General features: G+C 39.9%; 1 protein-coding gene across 5 annotated transcripts in view; it reads left to right on the plus strand.

The window, feature by feature from the left end:
- pds5b (PDS5 cohesin associated factor B) overlaps window positions 1-25,060 on the plus strand; it is a 278,218-nt gene that overhangs the window by 209,614 nt on the left and 43,544 nt on the right. For all 5 annotated transcript variants that reach the window (XM_073043864.1, XM_073043867.1, XM_073043862.1 and 2 more), the window contains 4 exons: window positions 2,293-2,453; window positions 3,384-3,507; window positions 15,356-15,514; window positions 21,989-22,057. In XM_073043864.1, the coding sequence (XP_072899965.1) occupies window positions 2,293-2,453; window positions 3,384-3,507; window positions 15,356-15,514; window positions 21,989-22,057 (513 nt within the window). The remainder of the gene's footprint in view (window positions 1-2,292; window positions 2,454-3,383; window positions 3,508-15,355; window positions 15,515-21,988; window positions 22,058-25,060) is intronic.

Here is a 25,060-nt window from a genome sequence, read left to right on the forward strand (position 1 = left end):
GTTGCAATAAATGGCTGAATTAATATGTAGTTCTTGAAAAACTTCAGTAATTTGTTACCTCAATCTTCAGAAATCACATAGTCTTTCAAATAGTTCATGAGATAAGATTTGCCTTGTGGCCTTTGTTACAACAGTCCCTTTCAATTTGTCATGTACACTAGAAAATTTATTTCAAGACTCTGTAACATCATTTTTATATTAAAAAAGCAAACTGAGTTATATGTTGGGATGTTGTTTGAAATAGCATCCAATAAAATGAAGAATATGCTAGCCTAGCACCACCAAAGTGCCGGGGTTTTAATGTTTTTGCATTTGTTGTGGTTTTGAAATCTGTCTTCCTTTAAATGGATCAAAATATTAGAAATTGTGCTGAATATGCTTCAGACTGATTAAATTTAGTTGGAAAATGTGTCATATCACAACATAGAAGGAGGCTACTCAGCCCGTCATGTCTGTGCTAGAACCCATCTTTATCACAGCCGCCACACCCCCCCCCCCCCCATTTATTTTGCCCATGCTTTCAGATGTACCCCATCAAATACTCTCTAGTACCCTTGGCATCTGTTTGCGTAAGGGGTAACTTGCAGTTAACCTATTAGTATCTCTTTGGAATGGGGATGGAATATGCACACCAGCTTTACAATATGAATTATTGTTTAAAATATTGATAGCTAATGTACAGTGGCATGCAAAAGTTGGGCACCCTGGTCAAAATTTCTGTTACTGTGAATAGCTAAGTGAGTAAAAGGCATAAAGTTAAAGATGACACCTTTTTTTAATACTTTAAGCAAGATTACTTTTTTATTTCCACCTTTTAAAGTTTCAAAGTAACAAAAAAGAAAAGGGCCCAAAGCAAAATAAGCACTTTCTATAGCCAGCTAAGAGTCTTTCAATTCTTGTTTGGGGGATTTTCACCCATTCTTCCTTGCAAAAGGATTCTAGTTTTGTGAGATTGTTGGGCCATCTTGCATGCACTGCTCTTTTGAGGTCTATCCACAGATTTTCGATGATGTTTACGTCGGGGGACTATGAAGGCCATGGCAAAACCTTCAGCTTGTGCCTCGAGGTAGTCCACTGTGGGTTTTGAGGTGTGTTTAGGATCATTATCCTGTTGTAGAAGCCATCCTCTTTTCATCTTCAGCTTTTTTAGAGACAGTGTGATATTTGCTTCCAGAATTTGCTGGTATGTAATTGAATTCATTCTTCCCTGTGCCACTGGCTGCAACACAAGCCCAAAACATGATCTATCCACCCCTGTGCTTAACAGTTAGAGAGGTGTTCTTTTCATGAAATTCTGCACCCTTTTTTCTCCAAACATACCTTTGCTCATTGCGGCCAAAAAGTTCTATTTTAACTTCATCAGTCCACAGGACTTGTTTCCAAAATGCATCAGGCTTGTTTAGATATTCCTTTGCAAACTTCTGACGCTGAATTTTGTGGTGAGGATGCAGGAAAGATTTTCTTCTGATGACTCTTCCATGAAGGTCATATTTGTGTCGCTGCACAGTAGAAGAGTGCACCACCATTCCAGAGTCTGCTAAATCTTCCTGAAGGTCTTTTGCAGTCAAACGGGGGCTTTGATTTGCCTTTCTAGCAATCCTACGAGCAGTTCTTTCAGAAAGTTCTCTTGGGTCTTCCAGACCTCAACTTGACCTCCACTGTTCCTGTTAACTGCCATTTCTTAATTATATTACAAACTGAGGAAATGACTACCTGAAAACACTTTGCTGTCTTCTTATGTGGGCATCATTTACTTTAATTTTCAGAGGGCTAGGCAGTTGCTTAAAGGAGCCCATGGCTGCTGATTGTTGGGACAAGGCTTGAGTCAGGGTATTAATAAAGCTTTGAAATTTGCATCACCTGGCCTTTCTTAGCAATGACTGTGAACAAGCTGTAGCCCTAACAAGCTAATTAAGGTCTGAGAACTTGGTAAAAGTTATCAGGGAGCTCAAATCTACTGGGGTGCCCAAACTTTTGCATGGTGCTCCTTTCCTTTATTTCACTCTAAAATTGTACGAAACAAAAATAATGCACTAATCTTGCTTAAAATGTTGAAAAGAATGTTTCATCTTTAACTTTATGACTTTTGGAGATCAGTTCATCTTCTACTCAGTTAACTATTCACAGTAACAGAAATTTTGACCACGGGTGCCCAAACTTTTGCATGCCACTGTATATTTACCATAATTTCTAAAATATGTTTTCATGGAATAAAACTAATTATTAAAAGTTTAAAAATTATTTTTATTTTAGGAAACCCTATCCATTAAATACTTCTTTCCTTTGTTCTAGGTGTTATCATTTACTCATTCAATCTCTTTTCACTCTGCGGAAACATTTGAATCCCTCCTGCAGTGTTTGAAAATGGATGACGAAAAGGTAGCAGAAGCTGCATTACAGATCTTCCGAAATACTGGGCACAAAATTGAAGATGACTTCCCTCACATCAGATCGTATGTTTCAATACCTTTACTCAGTATAGTGTAGTGAAATATAAAAATCTCTTTCAAAGAGCAGTATGAGAATAATTTTTTCTGGTTCTGCAAGATTATATTGCTTATCCAGATTAATGTCGGAATAGTTATTCAAAAAAATTAGTTTTCAGAAATTTGAATGTATTAAATACTTTCTACTGTGAATTGCAGATTGACTTTCTTTCACGATGTATGTGTTTATTGTTCAGTGAATACATATTTCCACTGATTTTTTTGCAATACTGCTTTTGAAGAACATTGTTATAGTTGAAAATGAAAGTGAGTAGAGAGATTATATTGTAATTTATAAGGATTTATACTCCTAACTACTGTTATAAAAGTCTGTCACACAAAACATCAATAATAGCGAACTAAGCATTCTTCCAATACACCTAGTATTAATTTATGAACTCCATGTTGTACTGGGGGACGGAGGCTGAGAATTAGAAAGACTGAGGGAAAAAAAGTTCAGCATCGAGTATGTCTGTAAAATTTTAATGTGCTGTGTAATGCATCCCACTGCCTTGCTGCATTCAATGTTCACAAGATGAAGCAACAAATACTAAGAGTAATCATCAAATGTTTGTAGTGAATTATGTTCATTTGCACAATAGTGATTGTGTCATTGGGTTCAGTTATACTTGTGTTGCTTGAAAATAAATTTCAGATTAATTTCTTACTGCTGAATTTTTGTCCATCTATTGTCTTGTGTGCATGTAAAATAAGGTGGACAAATACACAGACAGCAGAGGGTGCTATTCCATTAGTGAGGTTCTTGGAAATATTCAGGTCAGTGCCAAACGATATTTGGCACTGGTATTAACCTTTCTATCAGATGCATATTCAATTTAATTTTCCAAATCTTGTGAAACCAGAATCTCAATCAATATTATGTTTAATTTTTCTTAGTGCTTTGTTACCAGTACTGCAGCAGAAGGCGAAGAAAGGGACTGCTCGACAAGCCAAGCATGCTATTCATTGTATTCATGCAATATTTTCCAGCAAGGAGACACAGTTTGCACAAATATTTGAGGTAAAACATTCATTAAAATTGGATTTCAATGATATTTACCATTATCCTGTTCCTAGTTCAGTTGATGGTTCCAAATTGTTTTTCTGCTTGATGACGGTAAAATCTTTATAAGCCTATTCATATAACTTCAATTCACATTATATTCAAAAGAGTAACTTGCTTTTGGTTGTGTTAATCGTGATTACTTGTACAAATCTTTATGGTCTTGATGGTAACATTAAGCTAGCGTTTCTGTACAATTTAGCATAACTTATTTCACAACTCCCTCTTTTCACTTAAGCCTGATAGATCATTTTTAGCACCCTCTTCTTAGTTCCAGCAATTTTAGTAAAATGCTGTTGCACTCTCCCCTGGACCCCTGAAATAATATCACTAAAGCTTGATCTTTGTTTTTGAAGGAACTAGTATTTGCATGAAAGAACCTGAAGGAAAATGGCATAATGTTGATTTGAGCATGCAGGGTAAAGAATTTTAGTTTTTGGGATCAGGGCATTTTTAGGAAGGCCAATTTATGGCTCATTCTTAATTATCCTTGAGAAGATAGTAATGAAATGGCTTGTTATTCACCTTTTAGTGAAGTTACATTTGTACTGCTGTTTGAGAGGAAGTACCAAGATTTAGATCAGTGATAACGGGTGTAATATATCTCTAAATTGGGATAATGTGTGGCTTAGAAGAAATGTGTAAGTGGTGGTGTCCCCATGCAACAGAACTACCTTTACCTTTTTTGATGATAAAAGTCAGGGGTTTGCAAGGTGCTTACTGAGTAGCTTGGGTCGAGTGTTGCAGTTCAGTTGTAAATACCACATACCGCAGCCAGTTGAGACAGGTGGTAGAAGGAATGAAAGTTCAGAGAAGTGGAGAAGATACCAATCAAATGGATTGTTTTATGCTGCTTGGTGCTGAAGTCCTTGAGTGCTGCTAGAGCTGGACCCATCCAGGCAAGTGACAATATTCCATTATGGTCCTGAATTGCATTTCAGGATGTATATTGTATACATTTCTCTGACATTAAATGTACCTTTGAAATCTTTGAATTGTCCCTAGTAGGTGATGTTAGGATGGGGGTTGTTTGCTGCAGAAAATGCATTTACAAAATCTTGAGTTGCTTTGTAGTGATAACCCACAGGATGTTGATGGTGGGGAACTTTGCAATGGAAATACTATTGTGTCAAGGTTAGTTGGTAGACACCCTCCTGTTGGAAATGGTCATTGATATTTTTATGGCATGGGGGTTATTAATTTGAATACTAATCATTTGATGTTTGTGAAGAGGACATGACATGGTTGACTGGCCTGGACGTGGTTTTGCCTTGGTGGCTTTTGGTGCTTAAAGTTGATGCTGACTTGTCCAACTAGTTTGTTGTATTTCAATTATACTAGTGAGAAGTTTGTTTGATCATTTGAAGGAGGACTTTGGGGACAAACACATTGGTGAGTCTGAGTTACTAATAGGTCAGCCTAGGTAAGATTTGCAGATTTTTTGAAAGACATTAAGGATTTACAGTACTGTGCAGAAGTCTTGAGCACATACCGTTAATATAGCCAGTGTGCCTAAGACTTTTGCACAGCACTGTAGTTGTCAAATTGGAGAGGAGAGCCAGTTTGTAAATCTGGCAGGAGCAAAGGATGTTGGGAATGGTGAGGGTGGAGTGCTACAGGAGGGGTGTGGGACAGGTGGCAGAGACGGAGTGTCGGGGCAGGGGGTGGTGCAAGTGCAGACACACCCAGCCGTGAGATACCAGGCAATGTCATTTGATTCCAAACCATTGGTTTATTGATTATTACAGAATGTCTCTCTGATGCTCCACATTCTCTCCCCCTCCCTTCCCCTTTTCCCAACCATGATTTCCCTCTCTCTACCCTCTTCCCACTCTCAATCCACAATAGAGACCCATATCAGAATTAGATTTATCATTACTCACATATGTCATGACATATTTTGCAACAGCAGTACAGTGCAGTATATAAAATTACTGGATTATTCTAGCCGTTCTGTGGTCGTAATGACTTAACAATTAGTTGTCTTAACTATGAAGTATTATTAACTGATGTCCCACAGTGACATTGGATGCTTTTTGAACTTTGTATTTTTAGATTGTTAGCTATGAATTGCAACTCCATTATTTTAATTTCAGCGGCATCACTTCCAGAAGTTCAGTCTTTCTAGTTGGGGTAATCTTGATGCATGGCGATTATATAATGGTTAACTAATGAAATTCAAATTAATATTTGCATCAAAAGGATTGAAGTTGTATTCCCAATTCTGAACAGATACTAAAGGCAATTCAGTAAATCACTGATGATTTAATAAAGGTGAAATGGAATCCATAGCTGGTGTATTTCTTTGTAATCTATATCAGCATTCAAAATCAAATGGGTTCTGTTGGGTTAACAAACTATTTTCTCCAAAAACTATTAGATTAATTTATGGGTTTGAATTATAACTCTAGAAAGAATCCATCTTTTTGGAGGTCGGATGCTCCTGCACAGATGATTATCAGCATCTTATCATTCAGGTGCTTTCAAAATAACCAGACTAGGAAAATGAGACATAAGAGACTACAGATGCGGGAACCTGGAGGGGGAAAAATAAGATGCTGGAGAAACCAAACAGGTCAGACAGTATCTCAAGGGGGAAATGAATAGTTATTACAGGTTGAGATTCTTAATGTGAATCTTCTGACAAAGGCCTTCAACCCAAAATGTCAACTGTCCATTTTTAGCAACAGATTTTGCTGATCTGCTGAATTCTTCCCAGCAGCTTGTTGTATATTGAGAAAAGAGAGATTTAGACCATAAGATATAGGAGCAGAATCAGACTCTAGTGAATGTGAACTTTGCACTTGCCTTCTTCACCATTGAATCAACCTGTAAATTAACCTTTAGGGAATCTTGCACAATAACTCAAAGTCCCTTTGCACTTAAGAATTTTGAATTTTCTGTCCATTTAAAAAATAGTCTACCTTTTTGTTTCTTCTACCAAAGTGCATGAGCATACACTTCCTGACTGCCATTCCATCTGCCACTTCTTTGCCCATTCTCTTAATCTTTCTAAGTAACCTTTCTCAACATTACTTGCCCTCCTCCTATCTTCGAAACATCCACAAACTTAGCCACAAAGCCATCAATTCCATTATCTAAGTCATTGACATATAAAGTAAACACCGCTAGTCACTGGCATCCAACAAGAAAAGGCCCCGTTAATTCCTACTCTTTGCCTCCTGCCAATCAGCCAATGCTTTATCCATTTTAGTACCTTTCTTGTAATACCATGGTTCTTAACTTGTTAAGCGGCCTCGTGTGTGGCACCTTGTCAAAGGCCTTCTGAAAATCCAAGTACAGCATTACTTCTTAAACTTACTTCTTAAACATTACTCCTTTGTCTGTCCTGCTTGCTATTTCTTCAAAGAATTCTAACAGATTTTTCCTAGAGGAAACCATGTTGACTATGGCCTATCTTATCATGTGCCTCCATGTACCCCAAAACCACATCCTTAACAATCACTTCCAGCAACTTCTCAACCACTGAGGTCAGATTAACTGGCCTATAATTTCATTCCTTCTGCCCTTTTTCCTTGGAGAGTGGAGTGACATTTGCAATTTTCCAGTCCTCCAGAACCATGCCAGAATCCACTGATGCTTAAAAGATCATTACTAATTCCTCCTCAATCTCTTTAGCCACCTCTAAGAATCCTGAGGTGTAGGCCATCTGGTCCAGGTGACTTGTCTACCTTCAGACCTTTCAGTTTCCCAAGAATCTTCTCCCTAGTAAAGGCAGCTCCACACACTTCTGTCCCCTGAGCATGCACTTCGAACTAATGGCATACTGTTCATGTCTTCCACAGTGAAGACTGATACAAAATACTTACACAGTTCATCCGCTATATCCTTGTCTCCCATTACTGCCACTCTAGCATCATTTTCCAGCAGTCTGATATTCACTCACACCTCTTTTACACCACATATATCTGAAGAAGGTGTACTCTTTAATATTATTGGCTAGTTTACTTTTGTGTTCCATCTTTTCTTCCTTAATGACTTTAAATTGCTTTCTGTTGGCTTTTAAAAACTTCCCAATCCTCTAACTTCCCACTAATTTTTGCTCTATTATATGCCTCGCTTTGATGTCAGCTACAGTTACATCATCCTGCCTTTAGAATACTTCTTCTTTGGAATGTATGTATCATGTGCCTTTAGAATTGCTCCCAGGATTTCTAGCCATTGCTACTCTGCCATCATCCCTTCCAATCAGTTTTGGCCAGCTCTTCTCTCATACCTCTGTAATTCTCTTTTTTCCACCGTAATACTGATACACCTGACTATAGTTTCTCCTTCTCCAATTTCAGGGTGAATTTGATCATATTATGATCACCTGCCCCTAAGGATTCTTTTACCTTAAGCTCTCTAATCTTTTCTCTACTCTCTAATCATTGCACAATACCCAATCCAGAATAGCTGATCCTCTGGTGCGCTGAACCACGAGCTGGTCTGAAAAGCTATATTGTAGGTATACTGGGTACTCCCCCTCTTGAGACCCAGCACCAACAAGATTTTCTCAGTCTACCTGCATATTGAAATCCTCCATGACTATCGTAACGTTGTGATTATGATGTGCATTTTCTTTCTCCCATTGTAATTTGTAGATGACATCTTTACTACAGTACTGTTTGGAGGTCTGTATATGACTCCCATCAGAGTGTTTTTACCCTCGCAGTTTCTTTGCTCTACCCACAATGATTCTACATTTTCTGATATCTATCTCTCTGTCTGTCTCTATTTTATTTAATTTTTTACTAATATACCCCTTCTGCCTACCTTCCTCTCCTTTCAATACAATGTGTGCCCTTGGATATTAAGCTCCCAGCTATACTCTTGTTTCAGCCATGATTCATTGATGTCCACAATGTCATACATGCCAATCTGTAACTCTGCTACAAATTCATCTACCTTATTCTGTATACTGTGTGCATTCAAATGTAACAACTTCCGGTATTCATCACTCTTTTCCATTTTGCCCCCTTTTACATTGCAACTCATCTGATTGACTGCAGTTTTGCCCTATCATCATTCTCCTTGCTAACTGTCTCACTACGCACTGCCTCTGTAAATCAACTACCCCACCCTCAGCCCTATCATTCCAATTCCCATCCCCATGCCAAATTAGCTTAAACCCTCCTGGACAGCTCTCGCAAACCTGCCTGCAAGGGAAAATTTATGCTCTGTGAGAGACTTTGGAAACTATTTTCTGAACTGGGAAGCTCTGTAGCAATCTAAGATTAATAAGAGTTCTGACAAAAAGTTTTCTTTTTTCTGATAATTCAGAATCCAAAATGCCAACAAATGAGTAATTTGCATTAAGCTTTAAAAGTTTAAAAGTTTGCACTGAGGCACAAAAGACCATCTACTTATGCTTTATTGACAATGAAAAGGCTTTTGATAAAGTAAGACATGAAAAAGTAATAGAGGTGCTGAGCAAGTACAATCTGGATGGGAGGATGTGCAGATAATAAGAAACGTATTGGAATCAGAAAGCGGTGGTCAGGGTAGAAAATAAGCTATTAAACAAGGCGTAAGGCAGGGCTATGTTGGCTCAGCAGATTTGTTCAACATCTACGGAGAATGGATTTTTCGGGAATGCGACCATCAGGCGACAGGTATTCCAATTGGAGGCCAGAAGGTGGATAACATCAGGTATGCAGATGACATCACGTTGTTAGCTGACAGCGAAAACAAACTGCAAATTGTGTTGAGTAAAGTGAATGAGAAAAGCCTTGACTACGGACTTAAAATCAACCCAAAGAAAACAATATCGATGGTGGTAAGCAAAAGAAACACCAAAGACTCATTCATGATGGTATCGTTACAAATGAATGGACAAGACATTGAACAGGTGCAAAAGTATGAATATCTTGGCAGTTGTCTGACAGATGACAGGTGATGTGAAGTTGAGATCAGAAGAAGAATAGGTATGGCTAAGACCCAGTTCATGAAGCTGAAAGATCTACTATGCAGTCAGAAGGTAGATATCTGAAGTAGAGTCCGTTTCCTCGAGTGTTACGTTTGGATCAGAAACATGGACCCTGAAGAGGGATGACATGAAACAAATTAGTGCTTTTGAAATGTGGTGTTATTGACGAATGTTGAAGATTAGCTGGGTAGAGAAAGTTTCAAATGAGAGGGTTTTGTCCGAAGTTGATAGACCATGGACATTGCTGGAGAAGATTATAAAGTTAAAAGTTGCTTATTGTGGACATGTTACGCGGAGAGATGACATCTTGTCGGACTTGCTATATGGAAAGGTGGAGGGAAAGAAAGGAAGAGGAAGGCAAAGAATAATGTGGCTGAATAACATCAAGGATTGGACCAAGCTGGACAAGACTAGGGATGTTGTGGACAAGTGTCAGGACAGATAGCGTGGAAGGAAATCGTCCGCCAACTGGAAATTCCAGATGCGACCTTGGGATGATGAACTACGATCTAAAGTCTAAAACCAGAAATGAATCTTATCAATCACATCAATGCATTTCTTTATGTAACGGGGTTTTTTTTCTTTTTCTTTGTTACTGTGTATGTAATCAAAATGGCGTCTTTGTTTTGTTACAAGTAGGAATGCTGGCGCCTGTATTAATAGTAGGAATGCTAGGTTCTTTGTTATGATAAGTGCTGGAAGCTTGTTTGGGACTGTAAACTGATTGTTGGCGGGGCTTTTGGGGAGTCGGCACGATGGAGTGAGAGAGAGAGGACGGGGTGCTGGATGCTGGGCGACGGGTCGGACCCCGAGCGGGGGTCCCCGGCCCAAGGTTTTCGGTGAGGAGAGGAGACGGAGACAGAGGAGTGTGGAGCGACTGGTCGACCACCGTAGGGGTCCCAGGAGGCGGGTCGAGAAAGTCGGAGGGGATCGAATACCAGAAGACTTCAGTAATTGAGCTCCAACGGTTGTGCACGAAGTGGTTTGGACTTTGATAAGTTTGGCGCCTTTTCTTTTTTTTTCTCTTATTCATATATACTGTATCGTTAGTAATCGCTTAGTTATAGTAATCTTTATAAATTGTACTCATTTAATCGCATAAGGTGTACTGTCTGTTTTTTGAGCGAGGCGGGGACATCACACAGCATCCACACCAGCTGATTACCCAGTTTGGCGGGGCCGAAGGCTGCTCCCCCTAGACTAGAACGAGTTTGAGCGATGCCAGAGGCGACCCAGGGGTTACATTGTGGGTGCGATCGTCCGGGATTGATTTCTGTGGAAGCTGTGTGATCGCCCTCTTTAAATTGTGTCTGCGGCGAAGAGCTGGTGTGCCTTTGTGGGTGTGCGATTGCCGGTTATCTCTGCATGTGTGTTGGGTGGGGTGGCTGCTGTTGGTAGCCCGGAGGTCGTTGTTCGAGTTCCGACTAGCGCTGACGAAATGGTGGTGGTACCATGGGTTGTCCGTACTGTTTGGAGAGTGAGGAGTGACAGGTTGGGATGTTTCAGCTATGGTGGGCTCTGCCCGGTTGTTGGAATAACGTCCAGCCCTAAAGGGGCGGAGACGTGGGCGGAGCAGACCTCTCAGTTGTTGGGTGAGTGGCAGTGCTTGGCTGAGGGAAAGCGACAGGGATTGGTTGAAAGTTTGAGTAGGCGGGCTGGTAGCGTTGTTAGAACTGTCGGGCGCAATTATCTCGAAGTGACAGCTGCCAGTTCTGGGAAAGTGTGGGAAAATGCGTGTGGTTCGACTGGAAGTCAAATGCCGCAGCAGGGGGATCTGTCAAGGGGATCAGTTGTTCCGTTGATCCGAGAGGTGTCGGGAAACTTAGAGGAGGCCCAGTGGGGGAACGGCTTGGGGTCTCTGGGGGAGCACGTTCCCAGCAATGTACCAAGGAACTCCCGCAAGGAACAGACCCTATTCCTGAAGGCTTAGAGGGACCACGCACTCAGGTGTTGTTACGGATGGATGGAAGTCAAGTTAAAGCCATCCTCGGCACCGGGGCACCGGTTAAGTTGCTGTACAGTTTGTTTTATAACCGTTTTTGGAAGCCTTTACCCTTGATGACATTGACGGCACTGGAGATTTGGGGTACCAGTGCCGGTGATTATAAAGACGACGGTTGTTGGTCAGTGAAAATGGAGTTCTTAGAGGCAAATGTGGAGGTGACTGAGGTTCGTGAATCGTTAATGCTGATGTGTCCGGACACTGTTGAGACGGGCAGCGTTTCGGTTATGGAGAGAACCAATATCCTGTTGGTGCGCTTGGGGGCCTGCCCGGAGGAGGCGGGTGAGAGCTGTTTGGAGGCATTATCGATGCACCCAGAGTTTCGAGCTGCTTGTGCGGACGTGTGTAGCAGCATTGGGCCAATACCGAATTCAAACGAGAGCCGGTGGTGGTATGGCCTGGAGGAGTATCTGAGGGTGAGACCCTCTTAGTGGACGCTGCGAAATACCACCAGGGAGGGGAGTTGACTGCTGAAGACACCTCGGTGAGGCAGAGGTTGCGGCGACTGGCCCCTACAGCGTGGCAGACGTAGGCAGCGTGTGTGTGGATTATATTGGGCCGTAGAGGCGATGGCCTATCTGAGTGGTGCGAAGACGTTTAAGGTGCTGGATCTGAGGAGTGGATGTGGCAGATCCCGATGAGCGAGGCCTCCAAGGAGAAGACGGCGGTTAAAAGTTTCCTAGGAGTCTTTCCGGTCCGAAAAGATACCACAGGGTATCTCCGGAGCCCTTGCAACCTTCCTGCAGGGCATGTGGAAGACCATGGGGGTGTGGAGGCGTTTGGAATTTTGACGTATGTGGATGATCTCCTGGTATTTGGATTTGCCTCAGGAGAATATGAAGTGAGGTCGTTGCTGGAGCGGCTGAGAACTACAGAGTTACAGTGTTTTCTGGACACGTGCCAGGGCTGGCGAAGGTCGCAGCTCGTGTCTGTCTGTCTCTACGGAATCAAGTTTGAAATGAAGACTGAGAGACCGGAGAGAGTGATCTGGAACCATTTGAAAGACTTGCAAGTTGGAGAGAACGAAGAAAGTTGTTTGACTGAGGGCCACAGCGAACTGAGCCTGGAGAAGGGAGTTTGCGGAGGTGAAGAAATTGCAGACAAATCTTGGAAGGGGGAAGCGGTAGCTTGAAGGGAACCTGAAGATGACCATCGACAGTTCAAATGAAGTGCAAAACCTGAAGGTTGATCTGGAAGAAGTCATGAGGAGAAAAAAAAAAGAAGCTGGAGAGAAGTGCAGTGAATACTGAACTGGAGGGTGACCAATCTTTAACTGCTGCTTTTCAGGTCGGGGTGGAAGAAGCTGTTGGAGTAACTGCATTCCAGATTGAGATGGCCGGGATGCAGGAGTCAGAACTGCTGAGCCAGGGGCCAGAGAAGATGATAATCTCAATTGCAGGAGGCTGAAGAGACTGCAGGAGCAGTGCAGGTCACGTGTTTCCGTTTGGAGAAGATCAAACAGCAGCTACCGATCAAAGAAATGAGGATGAATACGGATTCAAAGGCTGATGGCTGGATGTGTGGTACATGCTGCCTTTTGCTGACTTTCCCTCGATTGAGGAAGAGACCTTTGGCCCTTCTTCCACTGAGTCAGGTGTAGTGGGGAGGGTTAGCTGTGTGCAGTGTGGGGTATGAGTGAGAGATTGAAAGAGGAGTTGGTAGTGGACCCAAGGTATCCCCAGCTGTGCCCTAGCCTAAGGGTTTAGGTGAGGGGGGTACAGAGGTCTCAGAAGGGTTTGGGAACGCCCAGATAGTTGGCCTATATAGCGCCTAAGGAACAGGGCGTGAGGTTTACTGTGTGGGGAGGAGATGTCACTGCTGGTGTTTGGGTTATGGTGTGTTGGCAGGAAAGGTGACGAGTTATCTAATAGTCATGAGGACATGACTTTTATTTGGTGGGGGGAGAGTGTAACGGGGTTTTTTTTCTTTTTCTTTGTTACTGTGTATGTAATCAAAATGGCGTCTTTGTTTTGTTACAAGTAGGAATGCTGGCGCCTGTATTAATAGTAGGAATGCTAGGTTCTTTGTTATGATAAGTGCTGGAAGCTTGTTTGGGACTGTAAACTGATTGTTGGCGGGGCTTTTGGGGAGTCGGCACGATGGAGTGAGAGAGAGAGGACGGGGTGCTGGATGCTGGGCGACGGTACGGACCCCGAGCGGGGGTCCCCGGCCCAAGGTTTTCGGTGAGGAGAGGAGACGGAGACAGAGGAGTGTGGAGCGACTGGTCGACCACCGTGGGGGTCCCAGGAGGCGGGTCGAGAAAGTCGGAGGGGATCGAATACCAGAAGACTTCAGTAATTGAGCTCCAACGGTTGTGCACGAAGTGGTTTGGACTTTGATAAGTTTGGCGCCTTTTCTTTTTTTTTCTCTTATTCATATATACTGTATCGTTAGTAATCGCTTAGTTATAGTAATCTTTATAAATTGTACTCATTTAATCGCATAAGGTGTACTGTCTGTTTTTTGAGCGAGGCGGGGACATCACACAGCATCCACACCAGCTGATTACCCAGTTTGGCGGGGCCGAAGGCTGCTCCCCCTAGACTAGAACGAGTTTGAGCGATGCCTGAGGCGACCCAGGGGTTACATTTAATTGTTTAGCACAGTTGCAGACCACTTCTCCATTAATTCGTGCTAAACTGCTCTGGCTCTGACCTCGCCCAGCCTTCATATGAAATTTTTTTAAACTTTCTCAACTTGGTATTAATGATTAGGGAAGCAGATTTCTATGTTTTTGCAAAATAGTTCTGTCCCTCTGCCTACTTGGTTAAATATTATTATAATACTTTGAATATATCTTATTTATTGCAGTAGTTTTATCAGAATCTGGAATGAATTGATTTATAAAAGCCCACTTCTGCTTTAGTTTGTATACAATATTCATTCAAACAAGGGCGGTTTAGGTTATTGACAAAAGGCTTCAATGTAGTGATTAAAGTGTAGAGAGCATCCACCTTTCAATCCTTTACTCTTTCCAGCAATGTAATATTTAGAAGGAAAGTGAAGTTTTCTAGTGAAAGCTGCATAATCTCACTAAATTGCAGTTAAAGTGATCCTCATATTTCAAATATCATTATATTCCTTTATACAGGCTGTTCTTGATTTACATACACCCAATTTATTGACACCTTATATATTTGAATGAGATCCCATGAATATTATTAAATTCAAATACAAACCAGTCTTTGGGGGGGAGGGGTGAAATTGTGTATATGTAACCTCCCTGCAATGATCAGGCACCATTGTTTCTTAACTACATGAGTCACCAGTTTTGCCATGGGAGGCCACTTAAGAGTTGGTTTGGAAATTGACAAACAATTGCTTCAATTGCGTAGCAATACTTCAATAGACAATGTAGCTCCACTGACACACAAGTCCATTGAAACCAGCCATCAAGCATGGGACATCCTGATTCTGATTATTGTAACTAGGCAAGGAAGATGATAAATGTTAGCACTAATTGGCCCTCATCAGCACCATTTCTTATAATAGTACATAGGCATTGCTATGGTATTGAATTATTTTATGGACAAGATTGACTTACAAATATCAGTAAAACCAGAACCCATCCCAAAACAACATGCATTGCTCATCAGGATGATCATGCAGTTTAGTGCTGTCAGAGAATGATCTGGGATATTGTGGTTTGTTGCTTTCAAGAAAAGATCACAAGAAATTTAGGAGCAGAGTTAGGCCACAAGGCACCCTGACCTTCAATTAACACTTGAAATATGTGTCATTTGTGCACCACCACCTCCTGTAAAGTATTCCCTGACGGTATTGTTACACTGGGATGTCAGAGCACAGAACTGCATCTGTGGCATTTGCAGAAAAAGTCAATGTAACCTGATTACTTTGTTTTTTTAATATTTTAGCCTTTACACAAGAGTTTGGATCCAAGCAACCCTGAGCAGCTCATAACGCCTTTGATTTCAATCGGTCACATAGCTATGCTGGCTCCAGAACAGTTTTCGGCACCTCTGAAATCCCTGGTGGCTGGTTTTGTCGTGAAAGATTTGTTAATGAATGACCGGGTAAGTACTGATATGGTAGTTGCAGTTTCTGTTGTTTTTATTTGTGATATCTTCTACCTGCCACCAATTTCAAGCCAGCAAGATGAATTGTAAGTTTATTCCCAAGTTTCACGAACACATATTGATAGTTCAAGAACAAAAACAAAGTACTTCAAACTGTCCACATTCATAATGCAATTTCCTTCAAGTAAACTAACAGTCAAAATGTTTCCTAATCTTCTAGATTGGGAGCTCTTTGTAAGAAAACATTAAGCCTGTGCTGATTCCCATTTGCGCAGTATGTAGCACATCCTTTCACAATACTAAGAAAATGTAAGCAGAAATTTTTATGGAAAGGAAAAGCAAATTAAATCCTGATTGTGTGTACTGTATCTTCCTGATTTTTATTAGCCATTGTACTTTGGCAGTCACTTGCAGTTTCTGTATATAAGGCTTGGATTTTTCATTCTTAACAGATTTTAAAAAAACAGAATACCAGTTATTTTCATCAGTAAAACACTCTGCTGACAATAAATACATACCTGAGAAATGTCATGGAATTCCCTTTTTTATAAAAAGCTCTCATACAAGTAAACATTATGACCATTGATTTGTGACCAGTCCCCTTGAATGTGGATTATACTGATCAGTGACGTGATCAGTTATTCGTGGGAATAATTCCAGAAAATTAAAATGGAGTCAGAAATGAGACAAAATAGGTGTCAAGATGTGTACAATATTAGGACAGGAAAATTTTGTCGAAGAATTACTTAGGAGTGTCTGAACTAGTTTGCCATAACCAGAATTGCCATATCTATGGTTTCTACAAAAAGAATCTGACTGACGTTTGGACAACTTGCACAGTGCCTCACACATTCTATTGAAAAGCTGTAGCCCACCATGAATTAGTAAGGAAATTAGAAACTAGGTAAACTTGAAAGGCATGTGGATGTGGCAAATGTCACTCTTCAGTTCATATAAGTGGCAGTGTAATTTGGAACTTTACAAATCAATTGCTTGGATTCTGATAAGAGCTTCATCACAATAAAGCTGCAGCAGCAACAATTCTGCCATTTGCACACCAGCTTTAGAGCAAATATTGTTCAGCGGTTTTAGAGAATGACTTAAGTTTCAAGCAATGGATGAAGAAAAAGAATAGACAGTCTTTATGAACTTGAGTAAGATGACATTGCATTGATAAGTTAGACATGGTAGGCTAGTCCAGAAGTTGAGGCAGAAGGGATTCTCGTGGACATGAATGTAGGAGGCATAATTAGTAAGTTTGCAAAAGAAAAGAAAGTTGATGGCAATATGGATTGACAGGAAAATTGTCTGAAGTTAAAGGAAAATATAGATCAAATAGATGTTTGTATCGAATGTTGGCATATAGAATTTAAATTGGATTTCTGCAAGGTGATGGACTTTGAGAAGTCATAGTAGTAGGACATATACAATAGATGATAGGATGCTATAGAATGTTGATCAACAGTGGGACCTATGCTTTCTGGTTTAAATTCATAATTCCCTGAAAGTGGCAAACCTAGTGGAAAGAGCAGTGAGGAATGAATATGGCATACAGGCCTCCACATACAGTGGCATACATGTTTGGGTACTCCTGGTCAAAATTTCTGTTACTGTGAATAGCTCAGCGAGTAAAAGATGAATTGATTTCCAAAAGGCACAAAGTTAAAGATGACGCATTTTGTTAATGGTTTAAGCAAGATTGCTCATTTATTTCCATCTTTTACAGTTTCAAAATAACAAAAAAGGAAAAGGGCCTGAGGCAAAAGTTTGGGCACCCTGCATGGTCAGTACTTAGTAACACCCCCTTTGGCAAGTATCCCAGCTTCTAAAGGCTTTCTGTAGCCAGCTAAGAGTCATTCCATTCTTGTTTGGGGAATTTTCATCCATTCTTCCTTGCAAAAGGCTTCTGGTTCTGTGAGATTGTTGGGCCGTCTTGCATGCACTGCTCTTTTGAGGTCTATCCACAGATTTTCGATGATGTTTAGGTCGGGGGACTGTGAGGGCCATGGCCTCGAGGTAGTCCATTGTGGATTTTGAGGTGTGTTTAGGATCATTATCCTGTTGAAGCCATTCTCTTTTCATCTTCAGCCTTTTCAGAGATGGTGTGATGTTTGCTTCCAGAATTTGCTGGTATTTAATTGAATTCATTCTTCCCTCTACCATTGAAATGTTCCCTGTGCCACTAACTGCAACACAAGCCCAAAGCATGATCGATCCATCCCTGTGCTTAACAGTTGGAGAGGTGTTCTTTTAATGAAATTCTGCTCCCTTTTTTCTCCAAACATACCTTTGCTCATTGCAGCCAAGAAGTTCTATTTTAACTTGAATAGTCCACAGGACTTGTTTCCAAAATGCATCAGTATTGTTTAGTTGTTTCTTTGCAAACTTCTGACGCTGAATTTTATGGTGAGGATGCAAGAAAGATTTTCTTCTGATGACTCTTCCGTGAAGGTCATATTTGTGCAGGTGTCGCTGCATGTAGAACCACCAATCCAGAGTCTGCTAAATCTTTCTAAAGGTCTTTTGCAGTCAGACGGAGGTTTTGATCTTCTTTTCTTGAATCCTACGAGCAGTTCTCTCGGAAAGTTTTCTTGGCTTCCAGACCTCAACTTGACCTCCACTGTTCCTGTTAACTGCCATTTCTTAATTACATTATGAACTGAGGAAATGGCTTCCTGAAAACGCTTTGCTATCTTCTTATAGCCTTCTCCTGTTTTGTGGGCATCATTTATTTTAATTTTCAGAGTGCCAGGCAGCTGCTTAGAGGACCCTGTGGCTGCTGATTGTTGGGATAAGGTTTGAGGAGTCAGGGTATTAATAAAGCTTTGAAATTTGCATCACCTGGCCTTTCTTAACGATGACTGTGAACAAGCCATAGACCTAACAAGCTAATTATGGTCTGAAGACTTGGTAAAAGTTATCAGAGAGCTCAAATCTCTTGGGGTGCCCAAACTTTTGCATGGTGTTCCTTTCCTTTATTTCACTCTAAAATTGTTTGAAACAAAAATAATACACTAATCTTGCTTAAAATGTTGAAAAGTATGTTTCATCTTTAACTTTATGACATTTGGAGATCAGTTCATTTTCTACTCAGTTAACTATTCACAGTAACAGAAATTTTGACCAGGGGTGCCCAAGCTTTTGCATGCCACTGTAATGGGGCATAAAGTACAAACATTGGAATGTTGTGTTGCAACTTTGCAGAACATTGTGGTCAAAAGTTCACTTGTGTGCAGTTCTGGTTGCCACACTACAGGAAAGATATTATGCTGCAGAGATTGAAGGGGAGATTTAACAGGATTTTGCCTGGATTGAAGAGATTGGATAGACTTGTCTACTTCCCTGGGGTAAAGAGACCCAAGGCTGACCTGACAAATATATAATACTATAAGAAGTAGAGATGGGATCGGTCGTCAGAATCTTTTTCTTAATATCCCTAGCTCTCTGCAATGTTCAGACTTTATCAAGTTTGTAGGAATAATTTTGGAGACAGGGAGGGCAGTTAGGGGCCAGGTTATGGTTTAGGGATAGGGATGTAGAGGTCACGCCCGATTCTAGTTCTCCATTCCATGCTTGAAGGCAGGTGATGTGGATGTGAGGCAGAGGACATCCATCGATGTCGGGCTGGTAAGCCGTGTGGATGAGGACCAGCGAAGACGAGGGCTCGTGGTTTGCTAGGTCAGTGAGTCCCCCAGGTTGTCGGGTCTTGGGATCAAATGTCCATGTGAGCAGAAGGCAAGAGGGTCAGTCAGCAAGTTTGGAGCTTGACGCTTGGAATTCTGGGTCCTGTCATTGTCCAGACCTGAGATTAATACTGAAGATCGGAGCCCAAAGGTTGTTTGGAAGTCTGAAAGTCAAAGCCAGATAGCTGAAGCCCTTGATCTACCAAGTAAGAGTCCGCAGTGGCAGTCAGTGACCCATTTTCTGAGAGTCTGAGTTCACTGCAGGTTGGAGTGCCGTAGGCCTATCTTGAGGTTGGAGCACTGTGGGTTGCTGGGAGGGAGAAAAGAGACTTGTTTTTGCTGTTGTTGGCTTACTGCTTTTTGTGCTCTTTGTGGGCATGCTATTTTGGTACCAGATTGTGTGGCAACACTTGCAGGTTGCCCTTAGTGCGTCCTTAGGTTGTGTTAACACAAAGATGCATTTCATTGTATGTTTCAATGTATGTGTGATAAATGAATCTGAAGAAAGTACAGGTTTAAAATGAGAAGGAGTTTTAAGGGGGATCTGAGCGCGGCAGTTTTTAGAGTGGTTGATATCTGGAACTTCCAAGCAGAGTAGATACAATTACTACATTTAGACAGGCATTTAAATAGTCCAGTCATAGAAAGATACAGACCTAATGTGGGCAAATGGGAAGAGTGTAGCTGGGCTAAAAGGCCAACACAGACACGGTGAGCTGAAGGGTCAGTTTCTATGCTGTACAACTCTGATTGTCAGACATAATGAGAAATTTAAAAATATATACTCTTAGAAGTCCTTAGATATATTCTTTGTGTTCTGTTTACATTCATTGATGGTATGAATGAACTTGAGAGCAATACTCTTGACAGCTAAAATGGAAGTTGTCCAATTGGACAATTCCCTCTTAGCAAGATTGATCAGGAAAATTCTTAATACATTCAAAATGTTGTGGGGAGATGTAATATGTTTCTGCACAATATTCCAAGCTATGTGATGAAGTTGTTGCAAAATTTGATATCTGTTTGATCTCACTGAGGAATATACCTTCAGTCTCCTTCCACTTATTTCATATGAGAAAAAGGCTGCCTTTAAGCTTATTTTTAAAAAGGTGGTGAATTTTGTCATTCATGTTGATGCTTTATCCAAAAGTACACAGGCGCTGAATTGAACATATTTTGCCACCTGCCAAAAAATTGGCTCAGTGGCAAATGTCTTGAGATGTAAAGTCTATAGGTGTTCTAAATTTAAAATAAAACAGAAAATGCTGCAAACACAGTAGATCAGGCAGCATCTGTGCAAAGAGAAGCAGTTAATGTTTTAAATCAAAGGGATGCTTTAAATCCCACTTGAAATCCAATTTTCTGTTTTTAGGGTTAAAATATTTTGTTGGCTTTTGCTAAAACTGTATAGTGCAGAATTTTTGCTACATTGTAGAGATCCATGTCTAGCTGTCATTTTGAAGAAAATGAGTACCTTTTATTTAGTAGCTTAAGTTTATGTCAAAGAACACATTTGCTCTGATTTATTCAAAGCACAGAAAGTGATGAAGCCTACATTTACAAGGAATTTATCAAGGAATGAAAGGAATGCTCTTCAGGTTGAACCAGCATTTAATTACATATTCCTAATTGCCCTTGGAAAAAGTGCTGGTGAAGTGGTGAATTTTCCCTCAAAATCCCAACTGTTCAGTGTATTTGAAAAGCTGGAATTATTTTTATTCAATATTTACAAAATAGCAGGCAACAGCAGGTGCTGCAATTTTAGGAAGAAGATTTGTTTCAGATTAGTGTACAAGGCAATGACTTTACACTCAAGGAACAATTTTTCCAAGCATTTGATGATAAGGGTTTAGCTTTTGGTTTGCACAGAGATAGATCAGAAGGTGCTGCAAAATCTATTCAAACATTATGCACTTATTCTAAACCTGCAAATTAGATGCCACAGCACTTTGTGTTGTTTCAGCTATTGCAGATGTGTGGTTCCTTCAGATTGGAAAAAAAGCCAGTAGTGTTTGGAATGCTATAGTTTGTTTAGCTGTAATTTGTGAAAGTTATGTGGATATTGCATCTCAGTAATTGCGTTTTTGTTTTTTTAAATTATGCATATACTGTATTTTAATGCAGTATTTTATTAGAAATATTTATATTAGTCAAAGCACGGCACAAATAATGAAGTCATTATGTTTTTGTGCATGTGATATAATTATTATCTATTCATATATACATTAGAGAGACTTGTTTTGAAAGACCAAAATTACTTGATTTATACTTTGTATATTCATTAATATTAATTTGAAGTAATGGTCCTGCTACTGCCTCAAGTGACCAAAAAATAGCTGAGAAGTTCAAAGTCAGTTTTGTGTTCTATTTGTTGTTTTCATGCCACTTATCACATTATTTCCCTAAGATTAATACCTCTGTGATTTCCCTACCTTCCTTAACTGAGAAAACAATAAATATAAAATAGTTAGAGCATATTTCATTTCAGAGATTTATCTTTACAAGGTTTTTAATGAGATGAATGTGTCTAGTTGAGGTTTGTTTTTTCTTAAAATACCTGAAATGCTATAGTATTTAAAGCGATAGGTAATTCAATAACAGTCCTAATATCCACAAAATGCTAAATGAATTCAACAGGCCAGGTGGTATCTATGGAAAAGATGACTAGTCTTTTTCATAGATGCTGTCTGGCCTGCTGAGTTCCTCCAGCATTTTGTGTGTGTTGCTTGGATTTCCAGCACCTGCAGATTTTCCCTTGTTTGTAACAGTCCTAATATTCTGTCTTTAGTTTCCAGTAAAGAAAACAACAAAACTTTGGGTGCCAGATGATGAAGTATGTCCAGAGACACTGACAAAAGTAAGTGCCGTTTTAGTAGAGTGCTTTCATTCTGCTTTGTAAAGGATTTAATTTTCTCTTACTGCATTCATCCTTCATTCCTGAGGTCTGAGTTACTTAAGGAATTTAAAGGGATTCAATAATGATGGGTAATAAACAGGACTTATTGGAAACTCTTGTTTTTTTCATCATGGTACTGAATGTTCAGATTCTTCAGATTTTGTTTCAGCAGTGATTTGCCTTTGTCAACTATATTATTTGAGAGAATCAGCAATGGAGTATCATGATCGTTTTAAAAATTCAGAATTCTCACCTCACTTGTCAACCAGTGAATATTACCCCATAAAATTAGACAGCATCCTTTAGGAACAACAGAAAGAGATTGTAAACAGGTTAGAGTAGAAGTCTGCAACTCGTTCTTGCAGAAGCCTCCAAATGTTGGAGATTCGTACTGTGATCTTTTGAAAATCACTGGATACTGAAATGGTTCCAGCAGACTGGAAAATTTCAAATGTCACTCCACTCTTTAAAGAGGGGAAGGCAGAAGAAAGGAAATTATAGGCCAATTAGCCTGACTGGTGGTTGGGAAGATGTTTGAGTTCATTACTAAGGATAAGGTTTAGGGGTACTTGGAGGCACATGATAAAATAGGTCAGAGGCAGCATGGTTTCTTTAAAGTGAAATCTTGCTTGACAAATGTTGGAGTTTTTTGAAGAGATACCAGGCAGGATAGACAAAAGATGTGGTGATGTTGCCAAGGATGGCAAATAAGGATTTTTAGTCAGTTTCTCTGAAGGATCATACTTGTAATTTAAATGCCGCATCATCATTTTACGTTCAGTACTGTGTATATATTACAATTCAGATTCAAAAGAATAGTTATAACTTTTCAAAGTTTGTGTTTGGGGAAGGAATTGTTTTTTCTAGAACTATATATGTTGCATAATTGAAACGGAACTTTTAAAAATATATTGTAAGTGTTACCTCAATTAGGAGCATTCGTAATGGAATAGGACAAGGCTCAAATGGATCATTGCTTTTCCCAGGTGTAAGAATGAGACCTTCAATGTTGGCTGTGAGGCCCCGATGATATGGCATGGCCTTCTGACTCATTTCGATGCCAGTTCAAACATATTTACAAAAATGCTGAGAAATCTTTGAACAGGTGTACTGACCTGAATTTCTTAACATTCAAATTGATTGAAAATAAATCATGCTACTTTTAAAAAGTGAGGAAATTTAGACACCTTAAACTCAAATGATTAAAATTGTCAGATATTAACATTTTCCATATTTCGTAACAGAAGTTTACAAAAATCATTAAAGCATAACTCTAAATCAGGTTTAAATGGGTATTTGAGTAGATTGCCCAGGAGAATTGCTTCACGTTTCTACTAATTCTTGGCTGGCATTCAGGGAACTTCAAGAATCTCTGTAAGGAAGTTTAAGGATTTGTATTTTTTATGCATATATGAAGTGCATTCCTCCGATTAAATTTGAGGCTTAATAACATAGGAGCAGAAAATGTACAATTTAAAGAGTTTATTTGTTGCATTTCTGTGATACCACATTAGAAGTAATATTCTATTGAAAGACACTCAGGAACTTGAACCTGCTCTTACAATTCAGTTAGATAGAACATTGGACAGTACAGGCTTTTCAGCCCACAGTGTTGTTCCAACCTCTGCAGATCTATTTTATGATCTATCTAACTCTTACCTCCTACATAGCACATAACCCTCAATTGTTCTTACATTCATGTCTATCATGTCATGTTACAGTTGTATAAAACCTTAATTAGGCCACTTTTAGAATATTGTGTGACACTTGGTCACTGCATTACAGAAAGGATATGGAGGTTTATACTTGAGTAAGGATATACTGGCTTTGGGGGCAGTGCAGAGGAGGTTCACCAGGTTGATTCCAGAGATGAAAGGGTTAACCTGTGAGGAGAGATTGAGTTGCCTGGGACTATACTCTCTGGAATTCAGAAGAATGAGAGGGGATCTTATAGAAACATACAAAATTTTGAAAGGGATAGATAAGATAGAGGTAGGAAAGTTGTTTCCATTGGTGGGTGAGACTAGAACTAAGGGACATTGCATCAAGGTTCAGGGGAGAAGATTTAGGACGGAGATGAGGAGAAACTGTTTTTCCCAGGAAGTGGTGAATCTGTGGAATTCTTTGCACAGGGAAGCAATTCAGACTTCTTCACTAAATATATTTAAGATACAGTTAGATAGATTTTTACATAGTAAGGGAATTAAGGGTTATTGGGGGAAAGGCAGGTAGATGGAGCTGAGTTTACGGACAGATCAGCCATGATCTTATTGAATGGCGGGGCAGGCTCGAAGGGCCAGATGGCCTACTCTTGCTCCTATTTCTTATGTTCTTATCCGAGAGTCTCTTAAATACCCCTATTGTAAAACCCTCTACTGTCACTACATTCCAGACACCTACCACTCTCAGTGTAAACAAAAAAAAAGCTACCTCTGACATCTCCCATAAACTTGCTACTTAAAAGAAAATTTTCTTTAAAAAAAAAATTGACATTGGTTGAATCCAGATTTTGCCAAATGCTTACATCAGGAAATTTAAAAAAAATATTGATAGTGCTGGCTATAATTGAATGTCTTTGCTGTAATAGAAATAATTCCAGGAACTTGAGCACAGAAATATACAAAATAATTAAGATTCTGAGAGGATGAAAATATTGAATGGCCATATTGTTTCTTGCAGTATTTTACAAAGTAATTCATGGCATTGGTCAGGGATCAGATTGTGTTGGCTGTGACACCAGCTCTGAAGAAAACGATTGGTGTGCTGCCACTCCCAGATATATGCCACACTTAAAATGATCCACCTCACATCTGTGGAATCTGCTGCATGATTAGAATCTCCATTTATAGTGCCCACAGTTGGAGATATTTTTAGCTTAATATTTAAAATCCTTAAAATATATTTATTCTTTTAATCTAATTTACCTAATCAAATAATGTTGGAATGGAATATTAATGACTTTTT

The sequence above is a fragment of the Hemitrygon akajei genome, chromosome 4 (genome assembly GCF_048418815.1).
Source record: "Hemitrygon akajei chromosome 4, sHemAka1.3, whole genome shotgun sequence".
Lineage (NCBI taxonomy): Eukaryota > Metazoa > Chordata > Chondrichthyes > Myliobatiformes > Dasyatidae > Hemitrygon > Hemitrygon akajei.